The sequence below is a fragment of the Schistosoma mansoni genome, chromosome 1, assembly GCF_000237925.1.
Source record: "Schistosoma mansoni strain Puerto Rico chromosome 1, complete genome".
NCBI classification, from domain to species: Eukaryota; Metazoa; Platyhelminthes; class Trematoda; order Strigeidida; family Schistosomatidae; genus Schistosoma; species Schistosoma mansoni.
Genome location: NC_031495.1, coordinates 26,944,635 through 26,962,298, shown reverse-complemented (window position 1 = coordinate 26,962,298; position 17,664 = coordinate 26,944,635). Strand labels below are relative to the sequence as shown.

Here is a 17,664-nt window from a genome sequence, read left to right as displayed (position 1 = left end):
TGATAGGCAAGCTAAGAATATATTCCAGAGACAACTAGAAAAACAGTTAGGCAGCCATGCAAGTTGTGCCTACTCCGAGGCAGCGTGGAATAACCCGAAAAGCCGTAGAAACAGTAATGATAAGTGTAATTACAGTAAACCATAAGGTTAGGGAGAAACACTGGGTCGCAGCAGCATCTACCGCACGGATAGATGCTCGAAAACTCATCCCACCTGGCTTTTAAAATAACAAAGATGTGTCAGGCTCTCTATTCGAAGACAACTGGTCGAGTTAGAGCCTATGGCAAACTGTCATCAGAATTGATTACCTCAAGTGGTGTTCGTCAGGGTTGTCCATTCTTGTTTAACTTTGTCGTTGACATGCTTTTAAAGTAACACTTTCATCATCTAAATCTCCAGGAGTTGAACTTTTACCGGGAGACACATTTGTTGACTTAAAATATGCCGATAACATAGTTCTATTTGGTGAAGATGCTGAAAAAATGCAGTCTTTTGATCACTATAAGCAACAATGCAAGCATGTTCGGAATGAGATTCTCCTCCCCAAAATACAAGATGTTACTTCAGGATTGGGTTGCATCGGCACTTGAACTACTGATAGGGGGTGAAGTAGTTGAGCGTGTTGACCGATTCACTTATCTTGGGAGCCTCATCAGCCCTTGTGGTCTAGTGTGTGACGACTTGCGTCATTAATGGCGCAGTCGAGATATTCGTCTACCGACCGAAGGACGGGTTTACTGCTCAGAAGTTCGTTCCGTCCTACTTTATCGCAGTGAAACATGGCCGGTAAGAGAATAGGATATTCGTAGGCTACTAGTTTTCGATCATAGGTGTCTTCGAAGCATTGCTCGTAAATCCTGGGACCACTGAGTAAGCAATGCAGTTGTTAGGAAACGGATACTAGGTAAGGATGGTAAATCCATTGACGAATTAGTGAAACTTTATCAGTTGAGATGGATGAGACATGTGTTATATATGTCCAGCCACCGACTTGCGATTATCTATGGTGTAGGAGTAAGTTGGAAGGAAGTTAGAGGCGGCCAGACCAAAACGTGGCGCAAATCCATGAAGTCACTGACAAGTGGGCTGAGCCATGTTGGTAGGTGTAGACTACCTGGTTGGGATCCGCGAGATGATAGTAATCAATCGTTAGAGACCTTGAATGACATGGCTCAAAATCGTTTGCAGTGGTGGAGGTGCATCCACTCTTTATTTTCTGCCAAATCCTAATCTTCTGAATTCTTTATGTCCCTATCTTTTTTCAAATTTATTTCATTGGATTATACTCCTTGAATAACATCTTTAAACCCTAATCCTTCGGATTACCACTTTTACTCTTACTACCTCTATCACTATGTGGTTTGAATCGACAACTGCATCTCTGCGCTATTGTGGTATGGCAACTCGAACTGATGTACGTACGTACGAAGTTCTACGTTGTGACTGGCTGACTGACATGGAACATCAAAAAGATACATAGAAAGTGTGCAGTTAAACAACATACCCATCTCTGTAGTGCCATACCAATCAGATATAAAAGAAACCTAATAAAGATCCTGAGTCATCGTGATAGAATGCTTTGCTTTGATGACACCATTGTAGATGAATTGGTTAATATTCGTAACCTGCTTAGTAAGAGATGGTTATACAACGAGAGTCACCAACTAACACATCAATTAATTGAGAAGACTAAATGTATATACCGTTCTGAAGAAAGTATTGTTCTTACAGTTCCAATTCGTAAGTGATGCAATCGAGGAAATCGTAACTCAAATGTTATGAAAGACGGTGCGGAGAACATTTGCTGCAGACAAACTAAATGCGGTTGTTTATATATATATATTGGGACAGATGATCGATTGGAATCATAGTTGGAACACAAACACTAGCCAAGTTAGATGTTTAAACGCAATCGGAAAAGAACTATAACTTCATGTTTTCTATTAGGTCTGTACTAGTTTTGAACTTCACCGTTTATCTTGTAAACATAAGCAAAAGCAGTTAAAATTAGTCAATGTAGTTACTCACTTGTTTGTGCAGACATACGTCCTCATCTAATTAGATACATAGTACCAAGATGAAACTTGACAAATAACATCGAAATTAGGTCACTTTAGGAGAATGAAGTATCATATCCATTAACTAACAGTCTCGATAAAATGAAGTAGTTTATACGATTGCTAGAATCCTCCAAATATTTTCTAGTTTCCTGAACTGTGTGCTTTTCAGTACATCCACCTTCAAAAACGTAAGTCAAAATTTATGGCAACGGAAGGAATCCATTGCACCATCGAACAAAATGCGGACAGCTTAGCAAAGAAAGTTTTATTTGCAACAATGCCCTTGACTTGGGCTGTGGTATTATGTAGCTGGTTCTGCATATAGTAGACCATTACAAAATGGGGATTTGTTGTACAAATATTTGATCCTAACCTTCTTTTGAATGTGTAAACATTACTGGATGGTGATTTCCATGACAGCACGTAATTATATGATCAGCACTTGAAAGTTGATAGTACTTGACTATTTTTTTGGTAATACGGTACTCCCTGTTTCATTCTAGACCACCATATGTAGAACTAAATATGCGGTTGTACATCGTTGTGAAGAAAACTGTGTGTTGGACGGTCTTCATTTTGTTTATGAACTAATCGGTTCAATTCCTACAGATAGTCAATTGCGATTTTGGTATCATAATGGCAATGCCTTTAATTATATCGAGTAACATCATTATTCTTATGATTGCAAATACACCTTGTCGAAAGGTTATGAACAAGCACAAGACCTAGGTTTAAGGTTTGCTCTTTATCCTTCCCAATTATCTACTAAAATTTAAATGGGTTGTTAATTAAACTTAAACAGAATACTCTATAGTCTAAAGTGTTGGTTGAATTGGGTTACAATCAATGAAATTGATAAGTATTAATTACTTCATCTTTTACAGGATCCATAATATAAGTGAAATAATACTCGTTTAGATTCCGTCACATTCCTCGCTCTTAATCAATGCCTGTTTATCAACCTCTAAATTTTTAAGTAGATGAATGCATAAGTAATCTCTGGATCACAAGAATAGTGAACATACACTAATGTTCAGAGTTCATTCATAGGTAGTCAATTGTAACTATGATTACTAAATTACAGTTACACCAACGATTTTAATCCCTATAGCATTCATTTTAGAGCAACAAGTTATTTCTAATGAAACTTTTAATGAAATAGATAAGTAAGAATCAGTCTTTATTAAGGTGATTTGATTCATTCATTTTGAAGGATGTTGACTGTTAATAAATTGGAAAACATTTATCCTAAAAATATGAAGTGTATTTTCGAGTATGGTATTCCATGAACTTGATAACTGGTATTTATATCTGACGAGTTGTTGAAAGTACGGTTTTTTTCGCACAACATGGATGCTTTAAACAGTCAGAATCTTTCTAAAATAACAATTAAATTGGATGTTAAAAAGGAGATTTTATTTGTGAAAGTTTCATCGATTACAATTAAAACAACGTTTCGTTCGGTATACTGGTCCCAGCATCATCGGGAGTGATAAACATAATTTTCATCAAGTGAATACCCCATTACTCTATAACTATCCTTTTATATTCAGACGAAAGTTATAAAATAATATGATTAGACTACACAAAATTCAAGACACATTTCCTTCAACACCAGATAATATATTTATATCATAGTGACATTTATCTATTTAACATAATACGAGATAGATTCAAATATTCTAGTTTAGATGAAAGTTCATTTTTATTGCAATTTTAGAAGAACGTTAACTCATGTATCATTTTAAGATCATAAGATAATTAAGTAGGATTATAAATAGCATTACAAAATAGTATTGGATCTGTGATATGGTTTGTTGCCTTAACAATCTTTTCGAAATTTTCCCATGATATGAGAATAAAATGTTTTTTTAATCAGACTTAAATCAACAACAAAAAATAACTTGAAACTTTGTCCAATTAGAAATTAAATCTCATCAACATCAGTGAAAACATATATGGCTGTAGAAGAGCCATTAAGTGGATTATAAGTTGAAGATAAACGACACACAGGTAAACATTTAATATATTTCTTATTAATGTAATCTAATACTTTTACTGAGAATTTAGTAATTTGCTGCATCATTAAACTACTTAACCATAATATCCAACCATCAAATAAACTTATTTGACCACATGTTAGAGAATGAGAAAAAATGTAACATGAACCAAATGGCTCTGTTAATCTGCACGCTTTGGAAAAGATTGTTGTTTCAGGGCGTGAATAACCAAGACAGGTATGATATAATTCATATCGAGATAAATAACTAATCCAGTTTGAAATAAGGGCTAACCAACAGAAGATTGAAATTCCGGGAAATCTGTCTCGTTGTTCAGTTGTAGAAATTGTACTTGAATGCCAAGGTGATAACCATTCAGAGACGTATATCCATTTCTCATTTTGAGGTTCGTTATGATCATAGATAATGCGAAGAGCTATCGGTGAAAATGGTGATAAGGCCTGAAGAAAGTAATAGATAGTATTTGTAACTATTTTCAGATTAATTATTTATATGAGACAACACAAGCAATAATTCATGCAAAAAATATCCTACAATACTCTTGAATTATTTCAATTTTAATTTTCATATAAAGCGTTGACATAAAAATACTCCATATCGGCTTTCCAAATATAAACCAACAATTTCAACTTTATCACTGTCAAACTAGTACCCACAATTCTCAAAATAAAACATCTGAAATACGCTATTGAAGTCTTCCTGTTTGCAGTAGGTTGATGTAAGAGATAAATATTAATCAAATATAATTTTTTTCGTTTGCACAAATAGTTTGAATGAAATTCTCGATAAAAGATTAGTTCAATGAGTAAGGAAATAAACTTAAACTAGAAACTTAGTAAAATATTGGTAACTACGAGTTATAATGATCGGTTTAGACTAAGAATCATAAGTGGATGGGTTTATTTTATTTTATTTAAACACATAAATATTGGTACAAGGAAGCACCAGATAAATATGCGCCTCACAAATCTCATTTGATTTGTGTGAGGGCTGTGATACTGCCTAGGTGCCCAGACTGAAGCAGGTGGTTTTCTTAGGGGACCACACCCCGAGCCTTTGACCTGAAGGCCTAGTCCACAAGGCAGTGGAGCATCGTGAGGAGATGCAGTCCCATGGTAGCCAGTGACCAACGACTGATTCATACGCCATTTGTTCCTTCAGGATACTGGAGCCCATGTGCACCATTAGTTTGGAATCAGAGTTTTATAACACCCCTAGGTGAATTTTCCGTATCCACCAACCCGGTTATAGCGCAGGACATCCGCTTTTCGTCTTCTTAATTTCGTAAACAACAGTAATGCCACGAGAAGGCAGTGAGTAGGACTTCCCTGGCAGAGGCTATATATTTGCGTGGCCATGTGAGAGCATTTGGAGAGGTAGAGCGGACTCTCCCCACTCTCGGCCGTACCAGGGCATTTGGATGGGTGAAAAAGTATGTTAAACTAAGATGAAAATGTTTATTAAAAGCACGATTATTAAACTTCAAAAGCACTTCCTCATAAACAGATAGAATTCGAGATTTTAAATTTCTAGTTACCCAGATATTCTGATCGACAACTACCCATGCTACTAAATTTCTTGTGTAAGTACGCTAATGGTTCCCTAGAAAGAGCATGATATGAAGTAGTTGTAAATATATCTATTTCCATCTGTCAAATAGTTGACATCATAACTTTATTACAATTGGAAATTATGTATCAATACAGTTAGTTATTTCTGTAAAAAGCTTGTGAAACAGTATGCAAGAAAGTAAGCTTAATGATCATATCTCTTTTTACAAGAAAAGGTGATAAACAAAAACTCTTTGTACAACAGAACACGGATTTAAATACTTTAACCTGACAAAAATTCATTGGTATTTATATAGAAAAGATAATTTTACCTTCAAATAAAAAACCTGATAAATTACTTTCCGAAAATCATATGTTCATTTGACTTGTGAAAGTATCCATGTGATTTTGTACGCATATGTCTCTATGTATACATGTAAATGTTAACTTGTATTTTCAACCAGAATTTCTTTTCTTATGATCCAAAACAAGATTAAGCGCAAGCTAGAATCTTAAAACTTGATTATCAGAACGGTTATGTTTCTAAAATCTTCATTGTCAAACTTTATGAACGAAAAATGTTAACTATTCACAATTTTTGGATGTATTGGAAAGAGATTTGAAATAAAGAGACTGGCGCTTTTATTCTTCGGTTTATTAGTAATCAGGATCGGCCGCACAAATGCAACCTTCTTTACATTTATTTCTATTTTAAAGCCTCCTTTTTTTACACATAACCTATTGTCATATATTTCACCAGTTAAAAACAACAGTAGGTTTATGGTGAATTTGTTACGTCTGGTCGATTGTGAACGCTATATTCGCTTCCCTAAGCTAGTTCCGTACCCCCGAGCTAGAAATATACACCGACTTGAAGACCAGAGAAAAGGCACAAAGTGTGAAGGAAGCACTTTACTACAGGGTTCATTCATGTACAGAAAATACAGGGATTTTATAGTAATTTAAGAGACCTTGAGTTTTACCGAAAGTTCTAGAATACTGCTAAACATAGTAGCAGTGTGTTAATCAGCCAATCAGGATCTCGTTATTTTAGTAACATAACTTCACACAACTTCTAATTAATCGCTGATTGGTTGGGGCTCTTTATGAGCCTCACGAGGCTCTGTTAGAGTTCTCCGGAAGCCGACTCAACAGAATTAATTACTCGGTTTTGAGCCAAAAATATCCGATTTATGTATCTTCTATGATTTAGAAATAATAGTACATTGTAGTTTGCTATTTTCTTATTTGATAAAGACATGAGTTATGAATTGGAATACTAAAAGATGATTACGATCACCAGTTTGTTGTTGTAGTTAAAGGTTTTTCGGTTAGTTTAGTTTATCGAAAAAGTGAAGAAGTAGATAACTTGGTGTACGTAGCATGGGAGAGGTGGCAGAATGATTTATTTCAATAGAAGACACGTCATATTAAGCTTTCGAAGGAACTGAGAATTTTGGATCCGGTCAGAAAATAAATAGCATGAGTGTACTGTGCACGGAAATCCATTTATTTTTATTCTCGGACATAAAAGCTCATTAACGAAAGAAAGTATTAATCAAGAACGCACATGAAATTACTGAAAGGAACAGCGATTTCAGAATTCTGAGTCTGTTACAAATCACAACCTATATATTCTAACTAAGGAATTTCACCTATATATCAGTAGATGAGATCTAATTTAAACATTTTCGCATGATAAACACGCTTATCTCAAACATAATCATAAAACATTTGCAATTAAACGCTTTTTATACAATTTCTAGAAGATAATAAAACTTTGTAAATCAATGGACTATTACATATCTTATCTGTTTTCCTAAAATATTTCATGAGAATATTTATACATTATAAGTTTAGCTGAATAGTAGGTTTTGCTTACTAAAACGGAGATAATAAATTATTTCGATTTAAATGTTTTCCTAAGAAACTCTGTGAACATAAATATGAACGAATCCCGTTGTTTTCAAGTTTTTAATTGATAAACTCGCCAACTAATTTCTGTATCAACCTTATCAAAGGCATATACTTGCATCTTAGTATTAATATTTCTACTAGTACGCAAATCTAACTACCTTCTCTACAAACACTGGAGTTTTGCTTATAAGCCTATTGAGTAGTGTTAGCTATCACTTACTAAATGAACATACTTTGTTAACAGTTTAAATCTATCGTTTGTTGAACTTATGGGACGAGTTTCTTAAAATGGTGGAGTACATTATTCATAAGCATAGTGTTATTGTGTACACATGTACTATTATAATAAACCATCATTCAATAAATGTTAGTAATATACATAGTCGATCACGTTTCCATCACTTGTGAATAAAATTTGAAAAACCAAACTAAAACGAGCACTCCAAACTAACCTGATGTACCGCTACGTAACTTTGTATGAAGAACTCTATTAAGAGCTGTGAAAATTGGTGGTTTGAATATTTTAAAGTAATAACTTCCTTTCAAACATATATTATCGAGGTGCTTAATAAAAACTACTAATTCTGAAACATGCTAACTTCAAATTACTTGCTTTTTTGGTAAATAAAATAAGTCTGGTAAAATTACGTTAGTTTGGCTACCTAGAAAAGTGACAACAATTTTCTGAGTTTTGTTTATTAGCTGAATGCGAATTCTGTTACATCTGTACGTGTCGCTCAAGAATTAGTTTGGAATTTAACTGACCAGAATCTTGAAATATGTACATAATATAATTAAACAATTGTACCAGATTTAAAAAGCTCTTTTGTGGACATAAAGATAGGCGTTTTAGACTCCCAGTTATTTGATTCTTGATGAATTTTCTTAGATTAGCATTAACAATTCGATATTAGTTAAAAATTGTTCCAATGTCTAGGTCTGTACATCTAGTCTAAAACATCTGTCTCAACAGTAAATCTTCTTGGTTTCAATACCCTAGTCTATCCAAATCTGAAGTTCAAAATTGATAATTTATTCATGGAACCCATTCCGAAATTCCAGTTCTTAGAATTCAGAATTACTAGGAAAAGTGATGAAATATGTAATAAAAATAATTAGAGCTGTTCATCACAGATGAAATATTTAACTGAGATTATACAGCTTATTAAATTATCAAATGAGAAATAACTGAATAAGGGTAAGAATGAATACCACAAATCAATCAACCATTTATTGTTCCCATTAATTTTTAGCTTACAGTTATTGAACATGAGAGACATCCGTGCTACTATGAATTAACCTGTATTCATACCTCAAAATTAAGTTATCGAAAAACGGAATCTTACTTACCTTTATATCTTGCAACTAAATACTCATTGATAGTTTTCACTTGTAGAACTGTACCTCGAGGTATCTTTTTTCAGTTATCGACAAAAATATAGACTAAAAATCATGGCAATAAGCAGACTGTCATTGTGACTACCGTTTTAAATTTTCAAAACGCTTACTTTCCTTAAATCAATTTTTGAGACACAGAATATAAGTGGATTTTAAGATATATTTTGCATCAACCCAGTCTAAATTCAGAATACGGTAATTTAGATCTTCATAAGTTCCATCATTTCTGTTAAAAGAACTGTTAGTTATGTTCAGTTTCATTCAATCCTCATTTAGTACAACAAATAATTTAATTAACACTTTATATTCACTCATTCTGATCGTTTTCTAAGTTATCACCTTTTAAATAATAAACAGTGTGAGGTTGCAAGGATTGTTAAATGTTTGATTGAGATTATGAATTGATCGAGGTTAGACCACCATTGAAAACCTGAAAGCACTGAACTGCCGTTTCGTCCTAGTATGGGACTCATCAGTAGCGCACATTCACGACCCCACATACGGCATTCGAACCCACGACCTTCAGTCCCGCGCGTGAACGCATAACCTTTAGACCACTAAGTCGTCATCCAAAGGTGTTAATGTTTAACTTCAACCCATCCATGAGATTGTGCGACCATCTTCCATTGTCTGAGGTAGATACCTGTCTCTACCTGACACGGATCATGAGTCGACGAATGTTAGATGACTATTGAAAAATAATAACAAGATATTTCTCTAAGGATTGTTTCGTAATTAATGTTCTGTTTTCTGAACATTCAGAAGTAAGTGACTCTATTCTGATGAGCAAGATTCTATGTTGAAAAATCAAAATTACTCTGAACTTAATTACAATTTTTGAGGACGAAAATGTACCATACAAGGAGGCCTTATGGCTTAACTTCATTTTGGTTGGTTTAAACGTCGTTTTTCATTGACTCCATTCACAATATCCTACATTCTCTGTAACCGTAAATGGGAAAAGTCTGTCAGTCTAAGCCAAACCTACTTTACACGGATGTAAATAATTTCATTAGTGATATTTTGTTTCTACATTGGAAAGAAAACTCATTATGACATACCAAGGGGTCGATTATAAGTATTTGACTTGAATGAGCCCATTCAACACTCAATATATAACGATTTATATCGTCGAACAATTGTTTAGTTGAAGCACGACGTAATGGTAATGCCCAGTTAGGTTTTAAGAAATTTTCAGTCAACATTCTACCTGGAACAAGAAAAGAAGGCCATCTTGTTGTATAAAACATCCATTTCATTGAATTACAGTCTTGTAAATATATTGTCTGCATATTAATAATTCTTTGATCCATTAATGAGACAGTTGAATTATTACAGTTATTGGAATGTCCAAAATTTTCATTAAAGTTATTTTGCTTATTTATCAAATATTCATTGGTAAAACTGACTGGTTGAGAAATAGATTTTTGGTTTAAATGTGTAATAAAAATGTCAGGTAATCCAATATTTAAATGACCATAATATTTTTGTTCACATTGACTATTCCATACATAATTACATGTTTCCATAAAATAATAAGTTACGTTTATTGGTTTATTTATATTTGTCCATATAATTGTAATTTCTTTCAAATCTGTTTTAGACAAATGATCAACATAATTAAGAACACTTAAATTGTTGTTCTTCATTTTCCTCATTGTCCTTAACTCTTCGTTTATATTCAAGTATGATTGTATTGTTTGACTCTTTTCCTGTAATGTTGATATAGATGATAAATTGGAAGAGATAAATGATGTTACTGCATCTATTTCATTGTAGTGACCGTTTAGTTCTATATTCTGTGCAAATGTAAATTGAAATAATGGTATTTAATTAAGCAGATTCTCTTAATGGTTACTAATGATTAAAAAGAACATTCCAAGCATATAGTAGATAATGTAATTTTTTTGATTGAATTGTGATAAATTAGCTTAGAGTATGAAGATCATAAAAGTCTTGACTCAATTTACGAAAAACAGAATTCCATAGAAAATCGGAAATGTGTAGCAGATGATTGTTTCACTTAAGAAAAACTTAATAATTTATAACTTCGATTATGAATCACAGTTGAATGAATACCCTATAATAACAAAGAAATGAATGTAACAGTGGAATTGAGTTGGAGGTGGAGGAGAAATCGAGGTACATCACTATTTCATTGAAAATGTTTAGTATCATAACCAAGTTTAGATTACTTCAAGACTAAAGTATTCACTGTTGGTCTTACATAATTGGTTTATGTTTCCAATTAATCTATTCCTTAAGGGATATCGGTGAGAACTGAGAAAATAAAGTGATACAACTCTTTAGAATTTCTCCCCTTTTAACTGTTTGTTCTACTTGAAAATTAAATGAAGTTTTAGGTCAACTTTATTTATTTAACTTATCTTTGGATTAAAATTCTAAATGATGATACTTTAAAGAAAATAAATAGCTTGTCACAATCAATCACGATTATACTGTGATTAAATTATACTTGAGAATTATATAGTTACTAAACGTTCAATAGATAAGGATGACGAAAAAATGAATTATTGTACTTTTCTTTTTATATGAACAATTGATGCAGATCATTTTAATCAATGAATTCTACGGAATAAATATTGTACAGAATCTACTCTGAATTTTTTTTATCGAGAACATTAATGAACATCAAATTCACTTAGTATTGTTTGCTTGAATCTTCCCATTGATGTTTAGGACTGCAACTGGTCAGTCTCTTATCGCCATATGTGCATACTAGGCGTATTGCCTCGATATAGCCTTAGTTCACAAGCATTATAAGCAAAGATGGACAGTGACTAGCAGTGGAATCCAGTTTGACGCGCGTTTCGTCCTATTTGAGACTCGTCAGCCAGATGTACCTGCATCTCAGAGTTGGTGTTCACTCTGAGACTCGAATCCAGCACCTTTCGCTTCAAACGCCATCGCGTTATCCACTGAGCTACTGAGTCCTGATAGCCACAAACCATACCGAGTGAATTATTTACACTTAGTTTCACAGGCATTCAACTATATGATATATTTGCTTAATACATTTATATTAATGTAAACCATTACTAAAGTGACTTAATCTGTTTATCTACTTAATTTTTTAACTAAAAAAATATGCAAACAGTTGAACTTATATAGGTGGGTAGAGTTACTGTTTCAAACTTGTAAGTACTAGTAATTGAAATTCAATTGCTTTAGCTAATATCTTAATACTGTAAATCATGACGTGTTTAAGGTATTTTGTCTAATTTATTCAGTATTAAAATTATTTACTCTTGAAACAACAAACGGTTTTACTAAGCTTTAACTAAGTGTTAATAACTCTTTGGTGAATCGATTCCTAATGAATGTGTATGATCATGCTGGATGATATTCAAGTGTTTTTATCCAATTTTATTTGGTTTTGTTTCTCATTTTTGTTATTATTATGTCATTGTCATATCCAATTTACTTTACCATTAAGTATACAAATGATTATATTTCATGATCCAGTTTGGAAAAGTGAAATAATACTATAATTATGGAAGTAAATATTATTTGTTGATAAATTTTGATGAATACTAGACATGTGTTTCAATTTCTCTATGTCTCATCCCTAGAGGTATGTTCTACTGGGAGTCACCATATGATATTCAGATTTATTTATCCTTAATAATATTTTATTGATATATATTTGGATAGTTTTTCCTCAATAAATATCGCTTTATATGTAGTTGAAATCCAGAGTCAGTTGAAGCTAGACTACCGTGGAAAACCTGGAAGCATTGGACGGCCGTTTCGTCCTATTGAATTTTAACTACATATAAAAAAATTACTAAAAATCTCCACAAAAAACCCCAAATATTGCTTTAGTTAAACTGACTTGAAAATGCTAATTATATACCGATTGTAAAGTCAATTTTTACACCTGAAATAGATGTTTATTACTTTCTACGTTATATTTAGTAGTTTCACGAAAGTTATGATCAGTTTGTACCAATAATTAATGCTAGGTTTTCATGTATTTAAATCATTCTGTGAATAAAGTTTATACAATAGATTTCTAAAACCTTTGACTTTTTGCAAATAATTGATCCTTTTTCCAAGTATTAAGCTACATATTTTTGTAGTGTTAGTTGATTTGGTAATAGCCTAGTCTGTAAAGACACAATAATCTGTAACAATTTATAGGTTATCAGTGGATTGATTCTAAGAGATTACCTAGTCCACCACCACTTAATAGCTAACACACTTCTGAATAGTGATAGATAAAATGTTTGTCTTGTCTATAGTTTTTTGATTTCACCATTCAAACTGCAATACGAACAAATATCCCAATCTTCCAGGAGGTCAGTTAATGTTCGAATAGATCAGTGGTCATGTATCAAACTACATAACTGAGTGGTGTATATTGGAATGTTATCGAAAACAATAGTCCCCTCAATATTACCGGTGTGCTTTTCTGACGAGTTCCAACTCACACGAAACATAGATCTGGAATTTCCTAGGACGACTTCTAACCACCTAATGTTAGTCAATATTTTGTGATTACTTAAATCCTCAGAGGAATAAATTAAACTGAAAACTGTTTTCTCCGCAAACTTATGTCGGCTGGAGAACCATTCAAATCTTGTAGTATTGGACAGTAGTTTTGTTTTAATCTGTCATTGCTGAGCAGTGTGCACTCACGAAATATAAACAAACTGTGAGATTCGAGATCGATCATAATTCAAACCTGAATATTAATATAGGGAAATATAAGGCATTGGGAATATTTCTCATACAAGTTGATAAGTCAGATGAATAAACCCAACATTTCACAATGAAATTTTCTAATTGAACTGAAGTAGCAATTTACACTATCATTTCTGTTAAAGATTCTTATAATAAGAGAATATATGTTTTTATATAGTAAACAAAAACAACATCATGAAATGAAAAAGAGGAATATTTGGCTGTTTGACGATCATAGTTGCTATCCAACACTAGTAATTTTTCGTCTTGTAAATAACTCACCTAACAAAAGTGTGACATTTTACACCTTATTACATTTAATCAGTTGATCATTTGTTCTGTCCTTTAAAATGTTTGGATGGGATACAAAGACGAGCTTTGTCAGCAATTTGTTATTTTAATTATCCTAATCATCTTATTTATTTACTGATCTATTGGATTGTCATGACATTATCATAATGTGACACCTAAAAACCTTTTAAAGTAATTCTCAAAAATTTATGTTAGGAGTTCCGGGAATCAGTCATATATCTACTGCTTTCATAACACTACCATTACATGACTTCTTTTAGATTACAATCACTAACATTCACATAATACTAACTCAATTTCAAGCTATATGTATGGAGCTGTTTTACTCCACACTCTTTCTGAAGATTGCTCAACCTTGAGTAATACAAAAAAGACAAGTCTATCAACTAAAATCTTTACAAAGGTGAAGCTAAACTTTTTTTTATGTCTATAAACAACCAAAATAAGAAACTATATTCCTTAGCAAAATTGTCATCTTACCAATTAAACTCAATAACGCTGTTATTGCTATTATTCTAGTACAATATAAACCACACAATGAAGTTCAGAAACGACCAATAAATTTGTAATGTATAAATAATGTTTGAATTACACAACGATGTAGGCAAACAGATAAGTTAAATTATTATAGCAACTCACTTTCATTGAGAATCAATTACTTTCTAAAGAAATATGTCATAAAAAAAGAGTACAGAATATTTCCTTTATCAGTCTAAAAATGTTATCCATTAAGTGAAATTATTTCTTTAGAGAATGCTGGTGAGTGGCCTATGCTTCTTTACGAGGGGTATCAGGCGTAAGTAATTTCTTTAGATTAAGAATATAATTCTCGAAATTGTGTTTTGTGGTCTGTTATCAAATGTCATTTGTTCAAAAATAATCAAAAATTGTTATTTTTATTGTCATAGTATTCAAAAAAGAAATGAATTACTTATCACAGATTTTATTATTAAACTAAATAGATCTTACTATTTAATGGTAATCTGAGGTATACTTTACATGTTATTTCAATTTAACATGAAAGTAAACAGTGATTGTCCAATGCATCAAGGAAACAGTTCGGTAAACAAGAAATCCATTGAACGCTACATTTAAAATATCTTTTTAAAAGACGTTAAAATATAGAGATATTCAACAATTGGATTGCTGAATATAATTATAATTCAATGTTGAGGTTTATACTGAGGCTTGACTCCAGTACTCACTGTCTGAACTCTCAAAACATTATACTTCAGGATACTAGATCAATATAATCTTGTAGATCACTATTTATGGATTAACATGATGGTTAAAGTCTTGGGTCTCAATTTGAACATCGATACTGATGCACAACAATATCCGGCCGATGACTACCCATTAAAAAGGACAGCTCACTCCAAATTTCATTAACATCAACTATCTAGATTTCAATCAACTTGTAATACATCAGTAGAAGGAAGTTACACACTTGCAAAGATTGATCAAATGCAAACATAATTATGCACCATGAAAAACTACAAATTTGAGAGTTTATAATCAAAAGTTTTGTGAATTGAACGACTTCTTTCATTCACTTTTCAAGTTTGTCAATAATATTTACTAAACTGTAATCCCTAGAAAACACAGCTATGAAGATGTTGACCTGTAAAGCTTTGGAGTAGAAAAACATACACTTTAAGCCTTAGCTAATGGTATATTGTAAGTTTATATTGACTATAATACAAGTTTTCAGAATATCCAGCTAACATTATTACCCACATATAATTATTTCGGTTCTTTTTAGGATTCAATAAACATATTTAAACTAGTTGACCCGTTTTCTTATATCTACTGAGTAAGAATTGGTCAATTTAAATAGAAGAACAGCTGTTGTAGATAAATTAGTAAAACCAGCAGGAACGTACACATATAACTAGTATTGTGGTGCATGCTAGTTATGTTGATAGATATAAGTAGTATGTATCACCAGTCGGAAGTTGGATGCCTGGCAGCAGAATATTATAATGAATAGAACAGAAAAGAAATCTGAGAGCAACCAAACTAACAACAGAATTAGAGGAATAATGGAGTGTGTATAAAGGATGATGCAAAGGAGATGTGCACTTGATGTACATAATGTATGAATTTCATGTTTTGCTAAGCCACTGTGTAATTAAGCACTAATCGATAAATTGGTTTGCCTTTCTGAATTATCGTCCACTACAGTATCACCGTTTTAGTATTGATATAAAAAGACATTCAGAGGCTATATTTTTGATAAACGAATAATTCATACTATGCTATTCATGATCACATGTAATTCATTTGCTTTCATTTACTCCATTATATAAATAATCTTATAAATGACTTTAAATATTCCTTTAATTGAAAAACATGAACGGCATGATATACTTGATACTTCAATGAATACAATTATTATTGAGATACGATAGTTTGAACAATATAACTATTCTATCATTTCTTTGTAGACAATTCACTAGGTGATGTCATCATATGTAATTAGTATAAACAGTACTACATAGAATATCGGAATTTGGACGATAATATCTCTGGAAAAATGTGTATGCTATTACAATTGTACTTGATAAGTGTATATTCGAAAAGAATTTAGTAAATTTCAGTGTTTATCTTTAAATATACACTGAATTCACTTTTACATATATTCATACAAACCATTCAATACATCGCTAAACATTGTAAATAACCTTTTTATAAGCTACGATCGACAGTACTGTTTGTCGACAATAAATACAGTAACACATAGATCCATGCACAAAAATATGAAAAGACCGAAAATGTTGGGATAAACTTATGAAAAGCGACATGACTAACTGATTTCTTTCAACTATATATATATATATATATATATATATATATATATGATTTGAAGTAAATTCGTGATAATGGTTCTCGTGATGTTTGAATGCATTTGAAATGTGAAGTAGTGTACTAAAAAAATGACATTTTCAATACATTGAAAAAAGCACAAGTACCTGAACAAACAAAAAGTGGAAATAAGTGAAAGTCTAAAATAGAAGAAAATGATTTAAGTGTTAAACTAGAATAATTTCACATTAGTGTATCTCGATTTTCATTGGGAAAGTAAACGAGTAACTTTATATGACTGAATAATATTTCAATTTTTCTAGAAGTAGGTTTCATTAGAATCTTTCATTATCTTCTGAAATGAATAATAATAATAGTAATAACAGTAATAATAATAATGATATTTATCTTTTATTTGCAAAGTATGTGACATGAAGATCATCTATTTGAACACAACTATACATGATTTATAATATATCTCTATAGAAATATCAAAAGTTATGATACAAAATTGAGTACAATAAAAGTAAATTACATACATATTTTTTTAATTTTCAAAAAAAAAAACATTTTCATGAATTAACTCGTCTGTCTTTGTTATGTCATGATTATAATTAATCTATACAACTTCAAGAATTCTTTATTGAAAGTAATTACAAATTATTTAATATCAGAAGAGGGTTTCGTGGAGATTTTAGTAATTTTATATAGTTGAGATCATGAATCAAGTGGACGTAAACTGGGTCGCCATAGCGTGGATCACTAGTGGGAGGTAAATTACAGATATCCTCCCATTTTTGCGTTAGAGGTTTTGTTGAAATACCAAAATGGATTCACGGTGTGGTGCACCATTATTCATAAATTTAAAACGCCCCATTTCTTCTGTCCGACTGC

The 17,664-nt window shown here is 32.0% G+C and overlaps 1 protein-coding gene across 1 annotated transcript in view; it reads right to left on the bottom strand.

Annotated features, from left to right (window-relative positions):
• Nucleotides 1-3,987: 3,987 nt before the first annotated feature.
• Smp_154440 (protein kinase) overlaps nt 3,988-17,664 on the bottom strand; it is a gene marked incomplete at both ends in the record, with an annotated part of 71,393 nt that continues 57,716 nt past the window's right edge. Inside the window, 2 exons of the mRNA XM_018793881.1 lie at nt 3,988-4,521; nt 10,008-10,745. Of these exons, the coding sequence (XP_018648349.1) occupies nt 3,988-4,521; nt 10,008-10,745 (1,272 nt within the window). The remainder of the gene's footprint in view (nt 4,522-10,007; nt 10,746-17,664) is intronic.